General features: G+C 52.2%; 1 protein-coding gene and 1 pseudogene across 1 annotated transcript; one reads left to right on the forward strand and one right to left on the reverse strand.

Annotated features, from left to right (window-relative positions):
• The first annotated feature begins 658 nt into the window (after positions 1-658).
• On the forward strand, positions 659-14,462 carry CCR7 (C-C motif chemokine receptor 7). Its single transcript, XM_039873562.1, has 3 exons — positions 659-779; positions 7,024-7,073; positions 9,927-14,462. Exons 1-3 carry the CDS (start codon positions 770-772, stop codon positions 11,004-11,006), a joined length of 1,140 nt encoding a protein of 379 aa, XP_039729496.1. The 5' UTR covers positions 659-769; the 3' UTR covers positions 11,007-14,462.
• A 989-nt stretch (positions 14,463-15,451) lies between these two features.
• On the reverse strand, positions 15,452-15,949 carry LOC120611286 (60S ribosomal protein L29-like; annotated as a pseudogene).
• Between the last annotated feature and the right edge of the window lie 4,655 nt (positions 15,950-20,604).

Below are 20,604 nucleotides of genomic sequence, written 5' to 3' on the forward strand. Positions count from 1 at the left end.
GCCATTGGTTGGTACACTTTGAAAGGGCCAATTTTACATGTGAATTATATCTCAGTAAAGCTGTCATTAAAAAAAGCAAGGAAAGGAAGAGAAGATGGAAGAGAAGAGGAAAAAAAGAAGAGAAAATCAAAAGAAAAGACAAAAGAAAGGTAAAGGGAAGGGAAGGGGAGGGGAGGGGAGGGGAGGGAAAGGAAAAGGAAAAAGATACATCTCTTCTACCTTCCATTATCTGTCAGTGCCTCCCATTGGCCACTTACCCAGAAGCCAGAGGGTAAAGTAGTTTGGGAAATGTAGTCCCCTGTAACACCGGGCAGAAAGAGGCAAGAGAAGGATGGGGATACAGCTTTCACTCCTCTCTGACTCCACCGCCCCCCACCCCCACCCCGGCCACCACCATGTAATATTCAGGCTATAAACATTTGGTGAATCAATAAATGTCCCTATTCCCCTGCCTTGGGCTGTGCCCTTCTTCTTCACTCTGAGGCCACACTAGGGGCTTTTTAAATGTAAATGACGTGGTGATTCATAATCTTATGACCAGTAAGGAGGTCATCACTCCCTCACCTTCTCTTGCCCTTTAGTCTCAGAAGACACGGAAGGTGCCCCGGGTGAGGCTCGTCTGGAGGGGGCGGAGCAGGAGTGGGAGGGGCAGGGTAGAAGGTGGCTGCTCTCACAAGTTAAAAGGGGCTCAAACCGTTTCCTCCCCAGACAGGGGAGCACAAACCCCAGCACAGCCTTCCTGTGTGGTTTCGGCTGCCCAGAGAGTATCATGGACTTGGGTGAGTGAACCTTCCTGTAGGAGGAAGAACAGTACTGGGATCACTTTGACACCCAGACTGACTTTGTGGAATGGGGGCGGAGGATGCAGGTGGAACGTGTGGGGGAGGAAAGCATGGGGGAACGTGCCGGAGAAGTCTGGTTCTGCTTTGGTAGGAATCGGCAGCTGCTCCCAGAGAATGCCACCCCGTTCTCCCAAGCACGAAGGATGCATCTTTCAGACCTGGGGAAGGGAATGACCCCTGGTACCAGGACAGACAAAGGGGTTGAGGTGGTGTCTTTTAGAACAGTAGGGACTGAAGAAGGCAGCAGGGCTGGGGTTGGTGGTGATCAGAACAGCACCTGATCTCCATCTCAGCTTGTGGTTTCATTAGGGAGCAATTCTCAGAGGGCTCCGGATCCTCCAGTTCCCACCTTTCTCCCCTGCTGAGTAGGGATTGCAATCAGTTCTCTTGGGATTAGGAGAAGGAGCAAATTCAAGGCGACTGCGCTGGGCAAATGGTACTATGCAGTGCAAATGCAGGCTGGGTTGTTGTCTCTGCTGCACGTCCCGCCAGCTTTGCCATTGCCCCTTGCAGGCTAAAGGCTGGGTGTGCAACATGAAATGAGACAGCAAGGGGCATTCAGCTTGGAGAAGTCCCAGCTCAAGCCTCCAGCACAGCCTCTGCCTCGCTCACACACTTTTTCTACCCAGGCAGATGACTCTTCTCTTTAAAAAACCCATCCTCTGGTGTAAGCTTGGTCTTAACTAGAGGGAATACAAGGGAAGCTCTGAGGCGGTTTTGAGGGGTTCGTCCAGAGACTGATATGATACCTGGTTTAGAAATCTCAGCTGTGCAGTAAGACCTGGCGAAGGTTATGAAGGCCAGGCTCCAGGCTCGCTCTCACTAACAAGCAAGCTGCACGGCGGCCTCAAAGCCACAGAGGGTTGGCTTTTAAAAGTGAAGGTTCTCTGCTGCACCCCGCTGCTGTCCTCACACCCCTCACCACCACACCACAGCTTCTTTCCTTCATCTCTGCCTTTCCCGCCCACCCAGAAATCTGGGTGGACTTAGCAAACAGCTGTGAAAGGGTTAAAGTAGCCACCTCACCCACTGACTGAACTCCTGAAAGGCAGAGTCTGATTCTTGCATCTCTGAATCCCAGGTACTTTGGAGATGTGAGCAGAAAATGTTTATGGAATGAATGAATGGCGTCAAGAACTCCGACTTGATTTTAGTTTTTAAAATCTCTTCTGACTGACTCTCTTCCCAGCTGTCTACCCTCAAATCCCACTCCCCAGCCAGCTATCCCTCTCCCCCTCCCCTCCCCACCAGAGTCGCAGAATGTCGACGTCATCCACTGGAGACCCTGCTCCTAATTCTGACCTCTGCGGAGGGAACTGGGCCGTGTCCCAGCCGTGTGCTGGTAAACGCTGGAAAACCGGCTCCCCAGGGTGGATGACAGCCCCGATTGGTAGTGCTTGCCGATTTACTTAGTGTAAATTCTCCCGCCATAGCTGACTTCAAGCGTGAAATGACTGAACACAGTGTTAGAGATGACATCACTGGCTAACGAGCTCGTGAAAGCCAGCTCCAGCACGCCAGGGAGGGTCCTCCCCCAGACCTAGGTTTGGGGGTGCTAGATGCATGGGTTTTGATGTGCGGAGGGAAGGTAACCTCTGGTCCAAGAGAAAGAGATGTTCTTGCTGCTTCACTCTACTCAAGAGAGCCCTAACGGCCAAGCCAGAAATACTGGTTGGAGGGAAAGCCACTGAGAAACTCTTGCTCAGAACAGGCTTTGCCGTTGGTAGGTCAGGTCTGTTTTTCAATCTTCCTCTGCCCAGCAAGAGCGGGGTGAGAGGGCAGACTTTCTGTTACACAAAATGAAAATGCCAGGGCTGAGCTCGTCTTTTTCACAATTTGAGTGAGCAGTCCTGAGGTGTCTTTCCCACTCTCAAGAAGTGGATCCTAAGACGTCAGTTAGAATTCTCCAAAGCAAAGCAAAGAAAACCTTCAAGAGACTCCTCTCTCACAGCTTGGCCAGAAATGGTGGCAAACGCGGTGCCAAAGGGATTCAGGGCCAATCCCTTCTGGCCTTCTGGGAGCTTGGCTGGGGAGGAGGGGAGTGCTTCAGCCTAGGGGAGCTATTGGAAATATCTCCCCTCTTTGCTCGGTACTTTCTTTCAGTGAACTATCATTGACTGAAGAATTCAGGCATGACTCGTCTGGTGGGGAGAAAGACATGTTTATGTAAATACACCACTGCAACAGAGTGAGATACAGTGCTGCTGGGGCAAGGTCATTGTAAAGTTCAAAGAAAGGAATAGTGAACATGCGTCAGGGGAGCATTTAAGTTGGGTTTTGAAGTGTGTATAGGAGTTATATACCAAACAAGGAGCAAGGGAGCCCAGGATGCAACAGGAATAGCAGACTCAATTGCCATCAGAGACCAGCAAGGTAAATGCAGGAATGGACATAAGATGGAGTAAGTGGAGGGAAGCAGAGTGAGCCGGAGGATGCAAGCCGCACTTACAGGCATCCAAATCCAATTTTATGTAAACTCTATGCAGCGAGCAGAGAATCCTGGGGCTCAGCCTGTATGGTCCCAAATAGTCAGCTCTGACCAAAGTTAATGGAGATAAGAAAAAAGCAAGTTGAGCATATAAAGACCCTGGCCATGCCAAGAAAAAAGGGAGGCAGGAGGGACAGGCAGAATTGATCCTCGAGATTTTGAATGGCATTGCCAAGGAGTTTGGGCTTCGTCCTAAAAGCAATGGGGAGCCAGTGAAGATTTTTCTTTTTCAGTTGAGTAAAAGGACAAGATTTGTGTTTCAGAAGTTCTCTGGCAGCGAGGAGGAAGCAAAGCCTGATGTCGAGGCAGAGGTGGGGCCAGCTCTGAGATGCTGGGAGAGGGAGAAGCAACAGAACTGGGTGAATTGTGGGATGTGGGGGAGCAAGGGTTCCCTTCACACTCTGCAAAGATCCTTATACACAGCAGGCTCATCAGAAATGTAGCAACACGCAGTAGTAAGAGTTCCATTCAAATCTCGTAACCATCTCTTAGCAGTGTGTGACCCCAGGCAAGTGGCTTAACCTCTCTGGGCTTCTATCTTCTGGAATATAGAATGAAACTCACAAAGTGAGAGTTCAATAAATATGACTTATATCACTGGATAAAGCAGCTGATAACACAGTGACTGCAAGATTCAACCAGCTCTCATCCATTCCTGCCTGTCGTCTGAAAGAGAGTCCCCAGGCCTCTCACCTTCTCTCCAGAACCCTATCACTTCCCTGCTTCTTTCCTCCCCCAATCCCCTGCCCCTCAAAAAGAGAAAACTTGTGTTGGCAAGTGAGGAATTCCAGAGAAGAAAAGCTTTGGGGTGGCTTTTGGGGCCAGTTGATGGGCAGCTGTGATTCCTTGGGTGGGCCAAAGGGCCTAGAAAATGTGAGGATGGAAGTTTGGGGTTTGGGGGAGCAGCTAGCCAGCAATCCCCTCCTCTCAAACAAAAAGGAAATTTCTCTGCTGGGGGCTCGGGTTGGAGTTCTAGGGAATTTACATTACAATTGTTACTAGAAACTCAAGAACTCCGAAAATACCCCACATAGAAGTCAACCGCTCCTCAACCCCTGAGCTTCCCAACTTCACTGGTCCTACCAGTTGCTTTATGACTTTGTAACAGACAGAAATGGACTGACTCATGGCTACCAACCAGTCCCCCTCCATCACACACCAGAGTTCCCCTAAGTTCCCATTTGGTTACCTTTCTTAAAAATGGCCTAACCTAGTCCTACAAGATCCCTGCTCATTTGCATCTTCAGCACACCTGGAATGAGAAATCACCTACACACATGTGTATGTGCACGCACGCGCACACACACACAGACAGACAGACACCAGCTCCCACCCCCTACCCCAGCCAGTGACAAAGAGAATAGGACTGGGCCCAGGAGAAGAGGTTAATGGAGTAAAATAGAAACACAGTTCTTCTCATATTTCACTCATTGTGACTTATCAAAACTTTGAGGTTTCTCGGTTCTCACTGACAGTCAGAGCAGGCTTTCTCTAGAGTAACTGAAAGACATACGTTTAAAGAAACCTCGAGCACTTCATATCAAGATGAGTCAGTCAGTGGAGGATGGACGGTGTGTTCGTTGGACCCTGGAGAGCATGTGCTTAAAGGTAGAGATGCGGACACAAGCTCAGGGGCTCAAGAGGCAATTCAGCAAGGAAGGGGACTGAGACAGAGGAGCTCTGATGTTGCACAAGAATCCATTTTCTCTCAGGACTGAAAATATTCAGGCGCGAGCTGGGCACGATGGGGTAGTGGGTGCCTGTCCCAAGATAGAAGACACAGATAGGAAGGTGGCTCCACGTAGACAGTGGAGGGCTCACTGCCGTGCTAACCATCAGGGGCTTCCTCCTTAAGTTTGGGTAGAGAAGTCCTAAGGATTAAGAGCAGATGCAGTCAGGGTTTGCATCCGAGCTATGCCTTAGATGTGTCTAGAAGTAGTGTGCAGTATAACTTGCTTGAGGTGGGAGAAACACCTATCCGTTTATGTGGCTTGATGCCCTTCCTCCTTCCCCCAGGAGCCTTCAGGCCCAGAATCTCCTCCACCTTAGGCATTCCCCCTAGAAAACATTTACAGCAACTTGGTGCATGTAGTAAGATTTCCAGCAGGTGGCGCTGTGGCCAAGGACACAGACTCACTAGGAATGTGCTCGCTGTCTTGGGAAACGGGACCCTTTGCTTGCCTGAGGGTAGGAGGCCGGGTCTCAGGCTCCAGAAGGTTCTTGAAGCAAGGTCCCAACCATTTCCCTGTCCCTACTGAGACTGGGGTGCGATGGAGGTGCGACGAGCCTGCAAGTCCTGGTTTGGCATTTATTTTGGGGGCATCACAGATTCTTGTGTGGTCCTGACCCTGCTGTGAACTGAGGGTCAGGGCATAAGGAGGGGACTACGTAGGTGAAGAAGGCACAGCATCTTTCCTCAGGGCTCTTCCAGGCTGTTAGGTGAGTTAAGACTTCTACACAAATTACCTTGTGACCTGTCTTCCGTGCTCAGCCCTCGGAAGAAATACGTTCCGGCCACAGAACAGAACTGAGCGGCCAAGTGCGGGTTCTCCTGCAGCACATCAGGCTTCGTGCGCACCCAGAGTCTCAACCCGCTGTTCAGACCCTAGGAGAGTCTCCTGACCCAGAATGTACCCAGGCTCTCCCTGCCCTGGGCGGGGTCTCTTCCCACAGCTGACCTCAGGTTCCCCTTCCACCCATCTCCTAAGGCCCTGGATTTGAAACAATTTAAAGAAGAGAAAACATATACACACACTTCAGTCAAGCAAAAAAAAAGTAGCTACCTCAGGGAATAGTGTCCATCCTCCTCACTGCCACAGGACAGTGCTCCCTCAGTCCACCTTGGCGCTTCCTCCTCCATTGAAAAGAAAGCAGGGCATTCATTCATTCATTCATTCATTCATTCATCAGCACACAATTCCTGGGCACTTCCTCTATTCTGGGCTTGCACTGGGTAAAGGGGAAGAGGTCCCTGCCTCAAAGGCAGGCTGAGGGGATGGGCCAGGTGACCCACCAGTCAGCGCTGAATGAATGTTGATTGAATGAGGGTGTGTTGGGGAGCCCCATAGGTCCCTGAAGCACTCTCGCATCCATCTCTGAGAGGACAGTGAGTAACACTCCCCTACCCAGCCCTGTGAAATCACTCTATTCCTTTACTCAGATTCCCTCAAGGGATACTCAGGGCTTCATATGTGGCTGCCACTCACCTGGGCGCAGGAGTCGTGCTCCCCAGTGGCTTCTGGCACTGAAGCAGTACAGGGGACACACACACCACCACCACCTCAGGGCCTTGCTTCCTGCGCGTCCTACAGAGGGAGGGGGCCATTTAGACCCAGAAGTCAAGGACAAATTGCCGCTCGGTCTCTGAGGGCTGGTCTGGGCCCTCAAACTTGGGTGAACTGTACAAGTCCAGAAGAAGCCCTGAAGACCCAAGAAGCAAGAGGCTGCTCTGCATTCTGATCTGTTCCTTTCAGGGACCTCAGGGTGGGGGAGGGCGAGGGGGCGAGGGCGGTGAGGCTGGGCAGGTGGCCGGGTGCTTCGAGGCACAGTCTGGCTCTGATGTTCTGTTTCGGCAAACGCGGTGCCGAGGGCTCATGATGGAAGCTCTCAACAGCATCTCGCATCTCAGCGGCTTTCCTTAATAAAAAGAGCTACCCCTGCCCAGCGATAACTTCCTTGCCTTGTCTCTTTTAGGGAAGCCAATGAAAAGCATGCTGGCCGTGGCTCTCCTTGTCATTTTCCAGGTGAGGTTCGTTCCCTGCTCCACACCCCCGTCCCCAGGCCCACCCCTCCCAAGCCCCGGGTTCTGGCGGAGGAGCTGGGTATTTTCTGAAAGGAAACAGACCCAGACACTAACCCACCCGCCATTCACTGAGTTCACGGCCGCCCCTTTCCATCTGCTGAGTGACCCTAGAAAGCCACAGATGTTCTCTGAACTTCTTTTACTCCATTTAAATGAAAACATGAGGGAAAATAAGTTACCACCACCTTCCCCACCCCGCTTCCAATATCTCCATCCAAAAGACGGAAGTGTGGACCGCAGCTGAGCTCTTGGAGAGAGAAGAGCTGCAAAAAGCAAGGGCTGTCAGGTTACTGGGTTTTGCACATATGTGTGCACATGCGTACTGTGTAAAAAACTTCATGTGTTTTATTGAGCTGAGTAAAAACCTTTGGTGTGGTGGCCTGGTTACTATCCTGTTACTTCAAGTCTGCCTCCCTCCCCAACCCCCAGCCAAAGGCTCCCCTAGAAGCCCAGTTCCCTAGGGGGGTGTGGAGAAAGGATGGGGTCCAGGACCCTAAGGGTGGGAGGGAGTGGGAGGCACATATACTTTATAAGGACCTGAATTCTGCAGGAGCAAAGACCCCCAGTTTACAAGGCTTTGCTTCTCAATCCCAGAAGTAGAGACAGAAAATCTGCCCCTACCGAGTGCCAAAGTTAGAAGAAACTGTAGCTCATGGAGCCCACTCTCCCTCGTTTGTGGGGGCAGGAGCTCTGTTGGATGGGGAGCAGGCCTCTGAGACAAGAACTGGAGAGGCAGTACTCCAGATTTGGCTCTTTCCCAGGTCTGGAGGCCAGAAAGGCCGCTTTCCAAGAGCTCTGGCCAGAGGCAGGCCCCAAGCTGGGCGCTGTTCCCAACATTTCATTTCAGAGGCCCCCCTGGAGCTTGGGCCGCAGCCCACAGCCTGGCCCCCTTCCCCATCACCACTCCCTCCCCTCTCTCTCCCCTGTTTTCAGGACTCCGGGGGGATTATACTGCTACCAGTGGAGCCTGGAAGATTGGGGAGGGGATGAGGAACAGCTGGGCTCATTCTGCTCTTTACTTGGGGGGATGGAGGTGGCTCAGATGGGGCAGGATGTGGTGGGGCTGTGGGCTGCAGAGGCATCAAGTCTCATGGCCCATGGGGTCATAAAAATGGGGGAAGAGATGGCACTACCGGGCGGTAAGGAGCATACTTCACGGAGGCTGGGTGTATGGCCCTTCAGGAAATCCCAGAACCCCCTTATGTCCAGGAACCCCAGACCTAAGGCCTTAGGCCTTACCGTGGGTGGTCTTCCAGGACCCCCAGGCTGTAATCATGTCCAGACAAAGGAAAAGGGGTTGCCAGTGACTTTCCTTTTCGAGATAGCAATGCCCAAAGAAAAGGCTCCTGGACGTTCTCTTGTCCTCCTCCTGTCCCCAAGCAGGACAGTGATGAACCCAGAATTTGGAAGTAAGAAAGACAGAGACAGGATACAGGGAAATTGGGAGACTGGGCTCCACTTCTGACTATGTCACCTTGAGTGAGCCACATGGCTTCTCCGAATACCTATCCTCATCTCTAAAGTCTCTCCAGCTCCCCAGTTGTGTGAAAAACCATCCTGTTGAGCTGCCCAGAGCCCAGTTCCTAGAGGAGGGACCATCAGCTTCCAGATTAGGTCCCAGCCCTGCACGGGCTCAGCTGTCACTGTGTCGCTGTGCACAGACGTGCCCTCCTCCATTGATAAAATCACAGCAGGCCGCCTAAACCTTCACCCTACCCTGCAGACAGGCTAAAAAAAGCCCTGAGCAGCTGAGCCTTGCTGATTGGGATCTGCAGGAAGAGACTGTGAGAAAGAGAGAGGCAGAGAGGTGGGAGGAGAGGGTGGGAGCACAGAGGGAGAGCGGGAGAGAGCTGTGCTCCCTTCCAGGGCCTCCAAGAGGACTGGGTCAAAGCTGCGGAGGCGGCAGCCCCGTGACCAAGTCATCCACTCCTGCGATGGCCATGTTGGCACTGGGCACCCGTCACCTGAGCTCCTGCTGTGTGCCAGGCACTGTGCCACGGGCCCCAGGGGCCTGTAAAAGCCTTCAGGGTGCTCACCACCCACGGCCGCGGCAGCTCACGACAAACCAGGGCTTTGTGGCCCTCAGACCCTTTGCCTTCCTCTCCTCTCGCTCCAGGCAGCCCTCAACCTTAACTCCAAGGTGCATTTTCCCTCAAGAGCCGAGGTATTTTGTTAGGCTCCCCTTCTGCCCCTTCTGGAAAGCTCTTTCTACCAGGTTCTACAGGAGGCTCTAGCAGAAAGACACAGGTTTCTGCCCTCCTGGAATTTCCAGCGAGCCCAGAAAAAGCTCCGTGGAGATGAAACAGTGCGAACACCTGGGTTAGGTACCTCACAACAACCGTGTGAAGGGGGTAGTGTTCACCTCCATTTCACAGAGGCGAAACTGAGGCTCAGAGAGATGAAGTGTGTTTAACTAGCTCAAGGGTCATTTGACCCCAAAGCCCAAACTATTTCCAGTCCGCCGGCCCATGTGAGGTCGAGTCTCTGAGAGTTGGCAAAATCACACCCCGGCTCAAGACATACGTTTTAACAAGATCCCCGGGTAACTCATATACTTGTTACAATTCGAGAAGCACTGATTTCAAACCAAACAATCACCTGGAAAGTTTAGAAAAACAGATTCCTGGGCCCCACTCTCTGAAATTCTGGTGCAGTAGGTCTCAGGTGGGGTCCAGGAATTTGTGGCTGATGTGATGATGCCACACTTTGAAACGACTGCTCAAGGCAATCCCAGGGCAGCGAGGTTCAGACCCACGTAGCTACACTGGATCATGTTCCTGCTTCCTTCCCGCAGGTGTGCCTGTGCCAAGATGAGGTCACAGATGATTACTTCGGAGACAACACCACGGTGGACTACACACTGTACGAGTCTGTGTGCTTCAAGAAGGACGTGCGGAACTTTAAGGCCTGGTTCCTCCCGATCATGTACTCTGTCATTTGCTTCGTGGGTCTACTGGGCAATGGGCTGGTCGTGCTGACCTATATCTATTTCAAGAGGCTCAAGACCATGACTGATACCTACCTACTCAACCTGGCCATGGCGGACATCCTCTTCCTCCTGACCCTTCCCTTCTGGGCGTACAGTGCAGCCAAGACCTGGGTCTTTGGTGTCCAACTTTGCAAGCTCATCTTTGGCATCTACAAGATAAGCTTCTTCAGCGGCATGCTCCTGCTTCTTTGCATCAGCATCGACCGGTACGTGGCCATCGTCCAGGCTGTCTCGGCCCACCGCCACCGCGCCCGCGTCCTTTTCATCAGCAAGCTCTCCTGCGTTGGCATCTGGATGCTGGCCACCGTGTTCTCCATCCCAGAGCTGCTGTACAGCGGCATCCAAAAGAGCAGCAGCGAGCAGACGCTGCGGTGCTCTCTCATCACGGAGCACGTGGAGGCCTTGATCGCCATCCAGGTGGCCCAGATGGTGGTGGGCTTTCTGATTCCCCTGGTGGCCATGAGCTTCTGCTACCTTGTCATCATTCGCACCCTGCTCCAGGCACGCAACTTCGAACGCAACAAGGCCATTAAGGTGATCATCGCCGTGGTGGTGGTCTTCATAGCTTTCCAGCTACCCTACAACGGGGTGGTCCTGGCCCAGACGGTGGCCAACTTTAATATCACCACCACCACCAGCTGTGAGCTCAGCAAGCAACTCAACATCGCCTACGACATCACCTACAGCCTGGCCTGCGTCCGCTGCTGTGTCAACCCTTTCTTGTACGCCTTCATCGGCGTCAAGTTTCGCAATGACCTCTTCAAGCTCTTTAAGGACCTCGGCTGCCTCAGCCGGGAGCAGCTCCAGCAATGGTCTTCCTGCCGGCATACCCGGCGTTCCTCGATGAGCGTGGAGGCCGAGACCACCACCACCTTCTCCCCATAGAGGCTCCTCTGCCTGGACTAGAGAGACTCCCACCGTGCCACAGAAGAACAAACACTGGCCCTAGCTACCTCAACCAAGTTTGCTAAGAGATGTGGCTGATAAGCTACCAGATCCAGCAACACTCTGCCACCACAGCTGTTGTCCCCCAACCAAAAGTGAAAGTCGAGAAAGTTCACAGCTCCTGGAGTGAAGGGATAGGCGTTGGTCAGAGTGAGTTGGTGGAAGAGCCTGGGGAGCCTTCGGAATGAACTTTCAGGGGCTGAGTCAGGGTCTTCCAGAAAACGAGGCTTTGTCTCCAAGACCAGAGGTGGTAGGGAGACTTCTTGGCTTGGAAGGGAAAGGGAGACACCGATGGGTCAACTGACTCTCTGAATCCCTCCCTCTGTCTCTCTTTATCCACTGTCATCCAAGCCAGCAAGAAATGGCAGTCTCCAAGCCTCTCTACAAGCACACTTGCCCCTCGCCTGCTGCCTCTCCTCAGGCTGTTGCCCTCACAGGCTCTCCGCAGGGAGGGGTGTGGTGTTTCCTGTAGGCCAAGCCCGTTGCCTCCAGCCGGCCAAAGCCATGTTCCCAGCCAGGGCTCTGGGGAGGGGATGACGCGTGGCCAGACCTTCTCGTGTCTCAGCTCTGCTAGGATGGAGGATTGGGCAGAGAGAAAGATTAGGGGCCCGGGTGTGGGTGACAATGCTGGCTGCCCAAAGCCAATGAGCTGCTTCTTTGTTCTTTGTCACAAGGACAGAATACTATTCATCCTGTTCTGCTTTCAATTCATTAAGAGAGCACATTTTACTCATATACAAATAAAAGTTTTCCCTTGAGGAAACAAGAGCTTTAAAAGAAAGGAAAAATTTTTTTGGTAAATGGCAAATGAGTGTGTTCTTGTTTTGCAAACCCCCACGTCCCACCTGACCACCCCCATTTCCCTCCTCCCTCACCCGAGTCTTCATTTCTCAGAGATGCTCAGAGCCAGGAGGTCTACTGAGCTATACTCTTGAGTCCATCCAATGACACAGACCTAAGAGGCTAAAAGGTAGGAGGACAGGAAATGCGGGGTGTCCATCTTACAAATACCCCTCCAGAGCTCGTGGGACAGAACCAAAGCCTTCATGGTCAGAAATGACCCAGGGACACGGGTCTAGCCACTGCGGCTGTGAACTCTCCCTGATCCTCAGCAACATTTACACACTGGTCTGCTTTTCTTTCCTAGCTCAGTCTGCAACTAGAACCCCTGACAGTCCGCTCAGACTCCCAAGACTGGTGTTTATAGGGAGGCCCCTCCCTGGGCTCAGAGACCATGACATGCTGGATTAAGGGGGCTTGAGATGGGACCCGTGTGAGAAGCTGCACCCTTTGGAGGATGCTTGAGAGCCAGGTCTGCCCACGAGTCTCCCTACTGGCCACTATAGTAGCAACGAACCTCCATGGCATGGCTCCCATCATGGAAGGGCAGGGATCCTGAACAACCACTGCTCCCACACAGGCGCGGGCCCCATGTCACCGAGTGCCCTGATATCCGCCCAGAACTCTGACTTTTCCAAGCCAGGGAGAAGGTTAGTCCAACCTGTGCTGTATGAGGAGGTAGTTGTCTGAAGGACCCAGCACTGTAATAACTCAGGGAAAGGACGGGGGCGGTGGGTCGGGGTGGGCTGAGACACTCGTGCGAAAGGGGATTCTATCAATTTTCTGAAGTGAAAAGAGACTCATGAAAAATGGAGCCTGCCTGATAATGAAGCCCATTCTCTAATCTCGGAAGCACATTAAGCTACCCTCCTCCGAGTGATGATGCACTGAAGACGATTCGTTAGTCAGCCTCCAAGCCGGGAACTGGCACCCTGGGAAGAACGAGCCTAGCACGGGCACAGGCCGCGTGGAGCAGTGATCACAGCGGTGGCATTAAATATTAAAGACACGGCTGCAACTGTGTGTGCGAGTGTGGGGCGAGGGTTGATCCCAGTGTGTGTGAGTGTGAGCCTGCTGGTGTGCACATCCTAATGAGGTTACACGGGGAAAAGATCATCCATTCCTGAAGGGGAGGGATGTAACAGAGTGGTCACGAACAGGAAGCCAGGCCAACTGCTCAAGCGTGCTACCTCGGCTCCAAATACTTTTTTTCCAAAATAACTGGACGTCTCCAAGTATTTACAAAGACAACAAAACCCCCAGCAATGTTAATTCCCGCAAATTGCTCTATCTCAGGAGCTCTGACCTCAGCTCGTTGCTGGCCTGGCCCTGCTCCTTTGCCAACACTCTCATGTGCCTACCCTGAGCTTTGGGGGACCCTGGGGAAGAAGAAACAGACCTGCTGGGGAGGCCCGCCAATGTGTCTCTCTCTCCCTCTCTCTCTCCCCATCTCTCTCCTCTGCTTCATACAACTGCCCCCATCTGCCCAGGTTCATGGCCTTCACAGCCCCTCAGCATCTCCTACAGCTTACCCCTTCTTTCCATAGCCAGCCCCTTGTCCCCTCCTCCACCCTAGCTGCACCCTCAGGCCACAACTCTGTCATTTCAGCCAGCAGCACCATGCTTCTCAAATCATGGACTCACAGAGCTGCAAGGGATCTCAAAGATCAGCTGGTCCAATGCCCAATCATTCTCTAGAAGGAGAAATTGAGGCCCAGAGGGAGGAAGCGACTTGCTCGAAGAGACATTGCAATGTAGGGATGTTGGATAAACTTGCTTTGAGGACCTGAGGATCTGGCAGGACTGCTAGCGGGGAGTGCAGAGGCTCTGGAGCCCAGTCAACTTTGAATGGCATCTCTCCTGCTTCCCAGCTGTGTGACCTTCAGTTGTTGCTCGGCTGCTCTGTGTCAGATTTCTTGACTGCAAAAGGGAGAGGATTTGCAAATGCCTGGAATGCTGAGTGTGGTGATGAGGAGCACAGACTCTGCAGCCAGACTGCCTGGTTTGAATAGCAGCTGCACTACTCGGGCTGGTTACTTAGTCTCTCTGTGCCTCAGTTTCCTAATGGGGATAACCACAGTACCTACCTCCTAGGCTCGTTGTGAGGGATAAAATCATTCGTACATGTAAAATGCTTAGAAATCCCAATAGAAGTGTGGTTGGTAATTATTAAGAGATGTTTAATAAATGGTAGCTTAAAACAAAAAGGTTGCTAACTGCAAGGAAACCAAATTCAATTTCTTAGCTTCATTTTCATCCTCATACAATTTATAACTCAGGCTGGAGGGCAATTTTGAGATGAGTTAGTCTGTCCTTCCCACTGCTTGTACAAGTGAGTCAATGAGGCTCCGAGAGGGAAGTTACCCTACTGAAGTTTCTCGGGAGCTCTTGGCAATGCTAGAACTTGAACCCAAACTCCAAGCTCCCATTCGGAGCTCTTCCCCCAGACTCGTCTGCACGCCCCTACACATCCATCCTGGCATACACCATCCTCATCCCAGACCTTCCAGGCCTTCTCTGACAGGCACCATCCCTCTTGTCCTGTGGCCAGATCCTTAAGGAGAACCTCCCTTCTCCCCCTTTCATAGGCCCCACGCTTGCCATTAGGTCTGGGAAAATGAAGTGGGCCCAAAGGAAATCGGACAACGGATCTTTTGAAGAAAGGATTCTCTCTGGGAGTTAGGTTCTCGGTTTCATTTCTGTGTTGAGGATGAACAATTGGATGGAAAAGAAACAGGCCTAGGGGTGGGGTAGGGTTTAAGGCAAATGAGATGCAGAGCAATTCTGAGTGGGGAAAGGCGTGGGAAGATGGGGCAGGGGTGGTTCTAGGGACTGTACAAGGTTGGGGGCGGACTTGGTAGTAGAAGTGGGCAGAAAAATACCCCCACTACACACACACACACACACACACACACACACACACACAGAGCTTCCGGGGCCTTCAGATCTCAGGTAGGGAGAAAGAAGCTGCATTAGCCTCAGAGACAGGTGAGGCCATGGCCTTCTTTGCCGGGAGAGGGTTAACAATGACCCAGTTTCCTTGGTTTGAGCTCCTAGAAAAATTCCAGGGGGAAAAAGAGGGTGGGGCCTCTCCTTCCACTCAAAAGAGGGACACTGGCCTCCCTCCCAGGAAAGCAGATGTCCCAGAGGTGTGGCAGGGAGTAGCGGCCTCATTACCCATAACCTCCCACCCCCTGCATTGTCATGTCTCGGGCCCAGAAAGAGACACAGACCAGGCATCTGCTACAGAAAATGCTACATGGCCCCTTGCCCACCAGCAAGAACAGCCCTAGACTAGCGCAACTCAACTGACCTCCAAACTCAGAAATGGGGGGACGTGAATGGGCTCTCAGTGTGTACGCGTGGCCCAATTCACACTTCTCTACTGCTGCCAGTTCCTTCCCTCCCACGTTCACTTTGAGGATGAATATAACCTTTTATTTTTTTGACAGATCCTGCCTCTCAGGTTTATTTGTACAAATAGCGCAGGAGGACGCCAGCCCTGTGCAGACAGCAGCCCAGGGGTCACGCCAGTCCTTCCATCCTCACGTCCGCAGACAGGGGCTTCCACACTGAAGCCTTCGTAGGGGTTTGGGCACCTTGGGAGCTAGAGCCTGAACCTGAGCTGGAGGAGGAGCTGCAGCCTCAGCCTGGGCCTTGGTTTGAGCCTTGGCCTTGGACTTTGGCCGGCAGAGCCTGAGACCCTTGGCAATTCAGGCATGAGCGTGTTTCCCAAGCTGGGGATGAACAATGTAGGCAAGTCAACTGAGCTTGCAGCTGCAGCCTTTTGGGATCTTGGGCTTGACCTCCTTGGGCTTTACGAGGGCCTTCATAGCCTCAGCATGTGCACACCGCCTTGGCATTGTTGACCTGCATCTTCTTCAGGCCTTTCTTGTTATGCTTCTTGACAAAGTGCATGTTCCTCAGGAACTTGGGGTCCACCCCTTAAGAGATTCATATCTTTATGATCAAGGTTTCTTGATGCCATTTCTGTGCCATTTTCGGGACTGGTTGTGAGTGGTGTGATTCTTGGACTTGGCCATGTCTGCACTGAAGCCTGTGGCTCCTCAAGCGCCTGGGACCGGAATCTATAACCTTATTTTTTACTATTGTTCACTAACCCCAGGGAATTCACTTGCTGGGTTGTGCTATGTGTCACAGTGACCACTGTAGTTTGGCTTCCAGTGTTTCATCTCTGGGTAAATAAACATCTCCCCTCGCACGAGCAGGGTGGGATCAGGCTTTACCGATCTCTGACCCACTCCATTGCCTGAGGGTGCAACAGGCCCAGAGGTCAGACATCCACTGGCAAGAAGACAGGTGAAGAAACACAACTTGCGTCCTCTCATGCCCGTGTTAGAGCTTGCTTAGGCCAGAACAGTTTAAATGTGTTCTAAGTCAATAGCTGACATTGTGAAATTTAACAGATGCTGCAGATGAAATGCCCTCAAACCCTTTTCCAACATTTAAAAAGAGGCCTTGAAATGCACGCACATTTATCTCATATGGTTTATGCAAACTGCACTCAAGCGACTGAAGCAGGAACATGATCATGCACAGAGATGGAGTGGTACATTCTTCCCAGGCCTGGGGGTGTTCCTGTGGCATGGGCAAAGGCCTGTGCTCAAGCCAGAAGTTACCTACAGGGCATCCGCTCTGTCTCCTGCCTGAAAGCTTGGGCTTCCTCGCCCACGGCTGACTCCCTAGACACCACTGTCTTGCCTGTACTAACACCTTTTACCAACTGCCTTCTTCTCCACCCCCATTTTAGGGATGCCCAGCTGCCGGCAACATCTGGACTTGGAAGTCCAGGGAAAGGGGAGCAGGGAGGACTATAGGAAGCTCCCAGCCTGGGTGGTTCATGGAGACACCCCTCTACCTTCACCTTCATCTTCAGAACAAGACACAGGTCTAGACCCACCTAGAATCCTTCAAGCCTCGGTCAAAGGCAAACTTGGGTTTTTGTCCAAGAACAACACCTGCTCCGCCCCAGCCTCTTTTCAGTGACCCCACATCCACCCTAGACTTGGGGACACCATGGACTTCCAAGAGCTTGTGAATTTTCATCTCTGGGAGACTCTGACAGAGGTTGGGTGTCAGCAGTGGGGAGGGGGTGTCACAGAAGGGATTGTAAGAATCGCAGAGCCTCGGGTGGAAGAGACCTTGAGGAAGTAGAGGGAGTGCCTAGCCTAGGAGGGGAGCCAGGCTCACATTTACGGAGTTTCTATGATGTGCCAGGGACAGCAGGTGAGGAAACTGAGGTTTAGGGAGCTTGTGTGACTTACCTGAGGTAACACAGTTAGCAAGAAAATCTACAGCCTTGTTAGAATTTTGCCATGTACTTCACACTGTACCAAGCCTCATATCTTATCTCATTTAATCCTCACGACAAGCCTACCAGAGTCCCATTTTACAAATGAAGAAGTAGAGGCTCAGAGAGGTTAAGTAACTTTGCCAAAGTCACACAGCTACCACATGATAAAGCTACTAAGTGATCTGACCAGTCGTAGCTGGCCTCCAAAGCCCATGGTCTTGTCATTCCACTCCATGGGCCAACTACATAGCTGTTTATTCATTACCAAATATACATATGAAGCCCTTACTTTGTGTCAGGCATTGTGCCAACATTCTCAAAATGTGCCAACCAATATTTTTCAAAATCTACTGGATGCACAGCTCTGACCTGGAAGAGAGAGAAGCAAATCACAGAGATACAGGGCCCACAGCTGGGCAGCAGCCAGGTCTTTGCTGAGAACTTAGTCTTCCCTTCTCTCGTCCACATCCTGCCTCCCAGCCAGGTCCCTCTATATGCCAGGCCGTAGGGCTGTGTGCTCTGAGAAGCAGGTGTCCTGGCTCTGCCACAGACTCCCTGGGCAACACAGGCGGGTGGCTTTCCCTTTCTGGACCTCCATCTCCTTAGCTGTGAGATGAAGGAGTCAGACTAAATGATTTCAGCCATCCCTTCCAGCTCTGACGTACTGCAGGTACCTTGTCTGGGTGGGGTCAGCCAGGCAGGGTTCTGGGTTATGCCTGGAAGGGGTGCAGGATGAGTGGGTGAGGGGCTGAGGAAGCTGCCCCACCCCCAGCTGTGGTTTCTGGTGGGGCCACTGTAGCAGCAGGTGGAGGAAAGTATTTGTCACTCTTCCAACAAAGGCAGTAAAACAAAGATCTCCCGGGGAACTATGGGAGTATGCAGCAAAGGCGCCAAAAATAAAGCACACAGAGCACCTTTCCTTTGATAGTTGCTGGCTGCTGCTGAGGGGCCTAGCGTGGGGGGTTATGAGAATAGAGTTCGGATTTCATGCCCGAGTGTCCGCACGCACGCACACGCATGTCACACAACCGCACATACATATATACAGGTAGCACACTCACTCATGTATACACTAGCTTCATGGGCCTGAGACCTGTGCAGTCACACGGAGCCCTGCACTCAAAAGGGCTCATGCTGGTTTTAATGCTCGGGCTGTCTCTGTCTTGAAATTCTTAATATTTAAACAAGAGGCCCAGCATTTTTATTTTGTGCTGGGCCTTGCAAGTTCTTCAGGCAGTCCTGCTTGGGTACATTCATAAGTACATACATTCACAGCATACTTAAGAAGCCACAAACATTTCTAGATAAAAGTACATACACATACACACACACACACACTCACACACACACACACACAGGAGTACAAATACGTGCACACGCACCCCCATATAGGGCAATAGTCCTCTCATTCATCACGAATACTCACTGGAGCATTCGCACATGACCCGGAGGGTGGTGGACACTCGCCGGGTAGTGTCCTGCGGCCACCTGTGGCTCATTTGTCGCAGTTTGATTGACTTAACGTTGGGGGACAACAGCACAAATCCCTGGGGTGAGAAACACATTCCTTTTTTCTACCCCCCAACATCTCTAACAGCTACAGCCAGCCCTCTCTCATTGGCTTCTCTCATTGAGAATAGCAGCTGGGACCAGAGGGGAAGGAGAGCATGGGAAGTCGAGGGACAGTGGGGAGGGGCCAGGGCAGGAGGTGGAGAGGGAGAAAGACCGCGAGAAGAACGAGAAGGGCAGAATGGAGTCTCCAGGCGACTTAGCCCAAGCAGTGGTCCCGTACGAGTTCAGATCGTCCTGGACACAAAGGAGCAAGAACAACGGCCTTGTCCTTCCCTGGGAGCACAGCTCCTCCCCTCCACCCCCAGAGAGGCAGTCGCCCTCCTTCTTCCTAGCTATGTGGCCTCAGGCAACCACTTAATTTCGCAGCCTCAGCCTCCTCCTCCTCCTCCTCCTCAGAATGGGGATAATAAGGTGCACCTTGCAGGTGCAGGCATGTGAGATGTGCCTGGGTGCTGCAGCCTCGACTCCTGGATTCTGCTTGCCTCCTGGATTCTGTTCGACATCTTGTCTCTTTGTCGGGCTTTGCAATCTGATTCTTAGTTCAGAAATTCCAGACCCTTCATTAACGGCAGATGTTCACATGTGTTTATTTCTCCTCTTCTCCTCCCCTCCCTTCCCAGCCAGATGTGTCGGTGAGGGGCGGAGGGGGACGCAGTCTATCACCCACCATCCCTTCAGGCTCCTTTTGAGCCCACCTCACCCTCCCAACCTGAAGCCAAGCAGGACCCCAAGGCCTAGAACCTTTTCTTTCTCCTATACTTTTCATGCCCAACACTAACCTTCCCTATTTAAAACTGTTCCAGACTCTGTCCCTTCCCTGAGGGCCCAACAAGCTGTTAGAGGGTGCCAGACACTAAGGAGTTAACAGGGAAACAAATCTGCTCTAAGGAGGGTCTACTATGTGCCCTGTCCCCATTACAGCCACCCCATGGACAGAACTAACACCTAAGTGGCCACCAACAGGAACCTTGACTTCCCTGGAATTCTTACAAGGGCACAGGTCACTCGGATCCCCACACACGCTCCCTTGACTTCCTGAGAAGCGAGGCTTTGAAGAGTGAAATGATCTGGGCAAGAGTTGGGGCCTGTGGTCTTTCCGATATGCAGCCCCTATGAGACCAGATGCAGAGAAGTCCTTCCCCACCCGCCCACCCTGTCTCTCCAGGACACAGCTGGTTCCCATTCCCTAGGCAGCATGGAGGCCAGCCAAGGAGGGATGTCCGGTCACCAGGTGCCCCTTGACCAGGAAGAGGGGGTGAAGCAAGGGATCTGGCACCTGGTTCCCACACCTGCTCCACTATCTACCATCTGTATAACCTTAACAAGTGCCCTATCCTCCCCAGCCTCGAGTTTCCCCATCTGAAAAGGGGCATGATGTTGCTCCAACAACTTCCTTAGAGCTCTTTGGAAAATTACGTTCAGCGAGATAGTGGATGTGAGAGCTCTTTGTAACGGTAACATGAGGTGAAAGTAACTTTTGTTGGCTTGCTTCGTGACACCTAACTGGGGCATTAACATAGAACAAGGATCTCACCTTGGTGGTGACTAGACAAGGAGGCCACCACAAGCCTTGATGGCACCTATGGCAGGGCAGTAACAGACACCCTCCTCACAGCCGTAACTGAATAATCTCCTCTTACCTAGGCCCGCCTTGACCGTTTAGGGGTGATTTTCCCTCAGGAGATGCAGGGGAGAGAGTAGCTCCCTGACACACGAAAACAGAAGTCACCTGCTTTGGTTGCAGAGCAAGGGGAGTGGCATTACTGCACCTGTGTGCTCCAATGTCGTGTGGTCCCCAACAGGTCCCTGCGG

This window comes from Pteropus medius, unplaced genomic scaffold (genome assembly GCF_902729225.1).
Source record: "Pteropus medius unplaced genomic scaffold, Ma_sr-lr_union100, whole genome shotgun sequence".
NCBI classification, from domain to species: domain Eukaryota; kingdom Metazoa; phylum Chordata; class Mammalia; order Chiroptera; family Pteropodidae; genus Pteropus; species Pteropus medius.

Bases quoted from the DNA above. Each gene is read 5' to 3' on its own strand.
- CCR7 (XM_039873562.1), top strand. The intron at 7,074-9,926 runs GTGAGGTTCGTT...TCCTTCCCGCAG, and splicing joins CTCTCCTTGTCATTTTCCAG to GTGTGCCTGTGCCAAGATGA.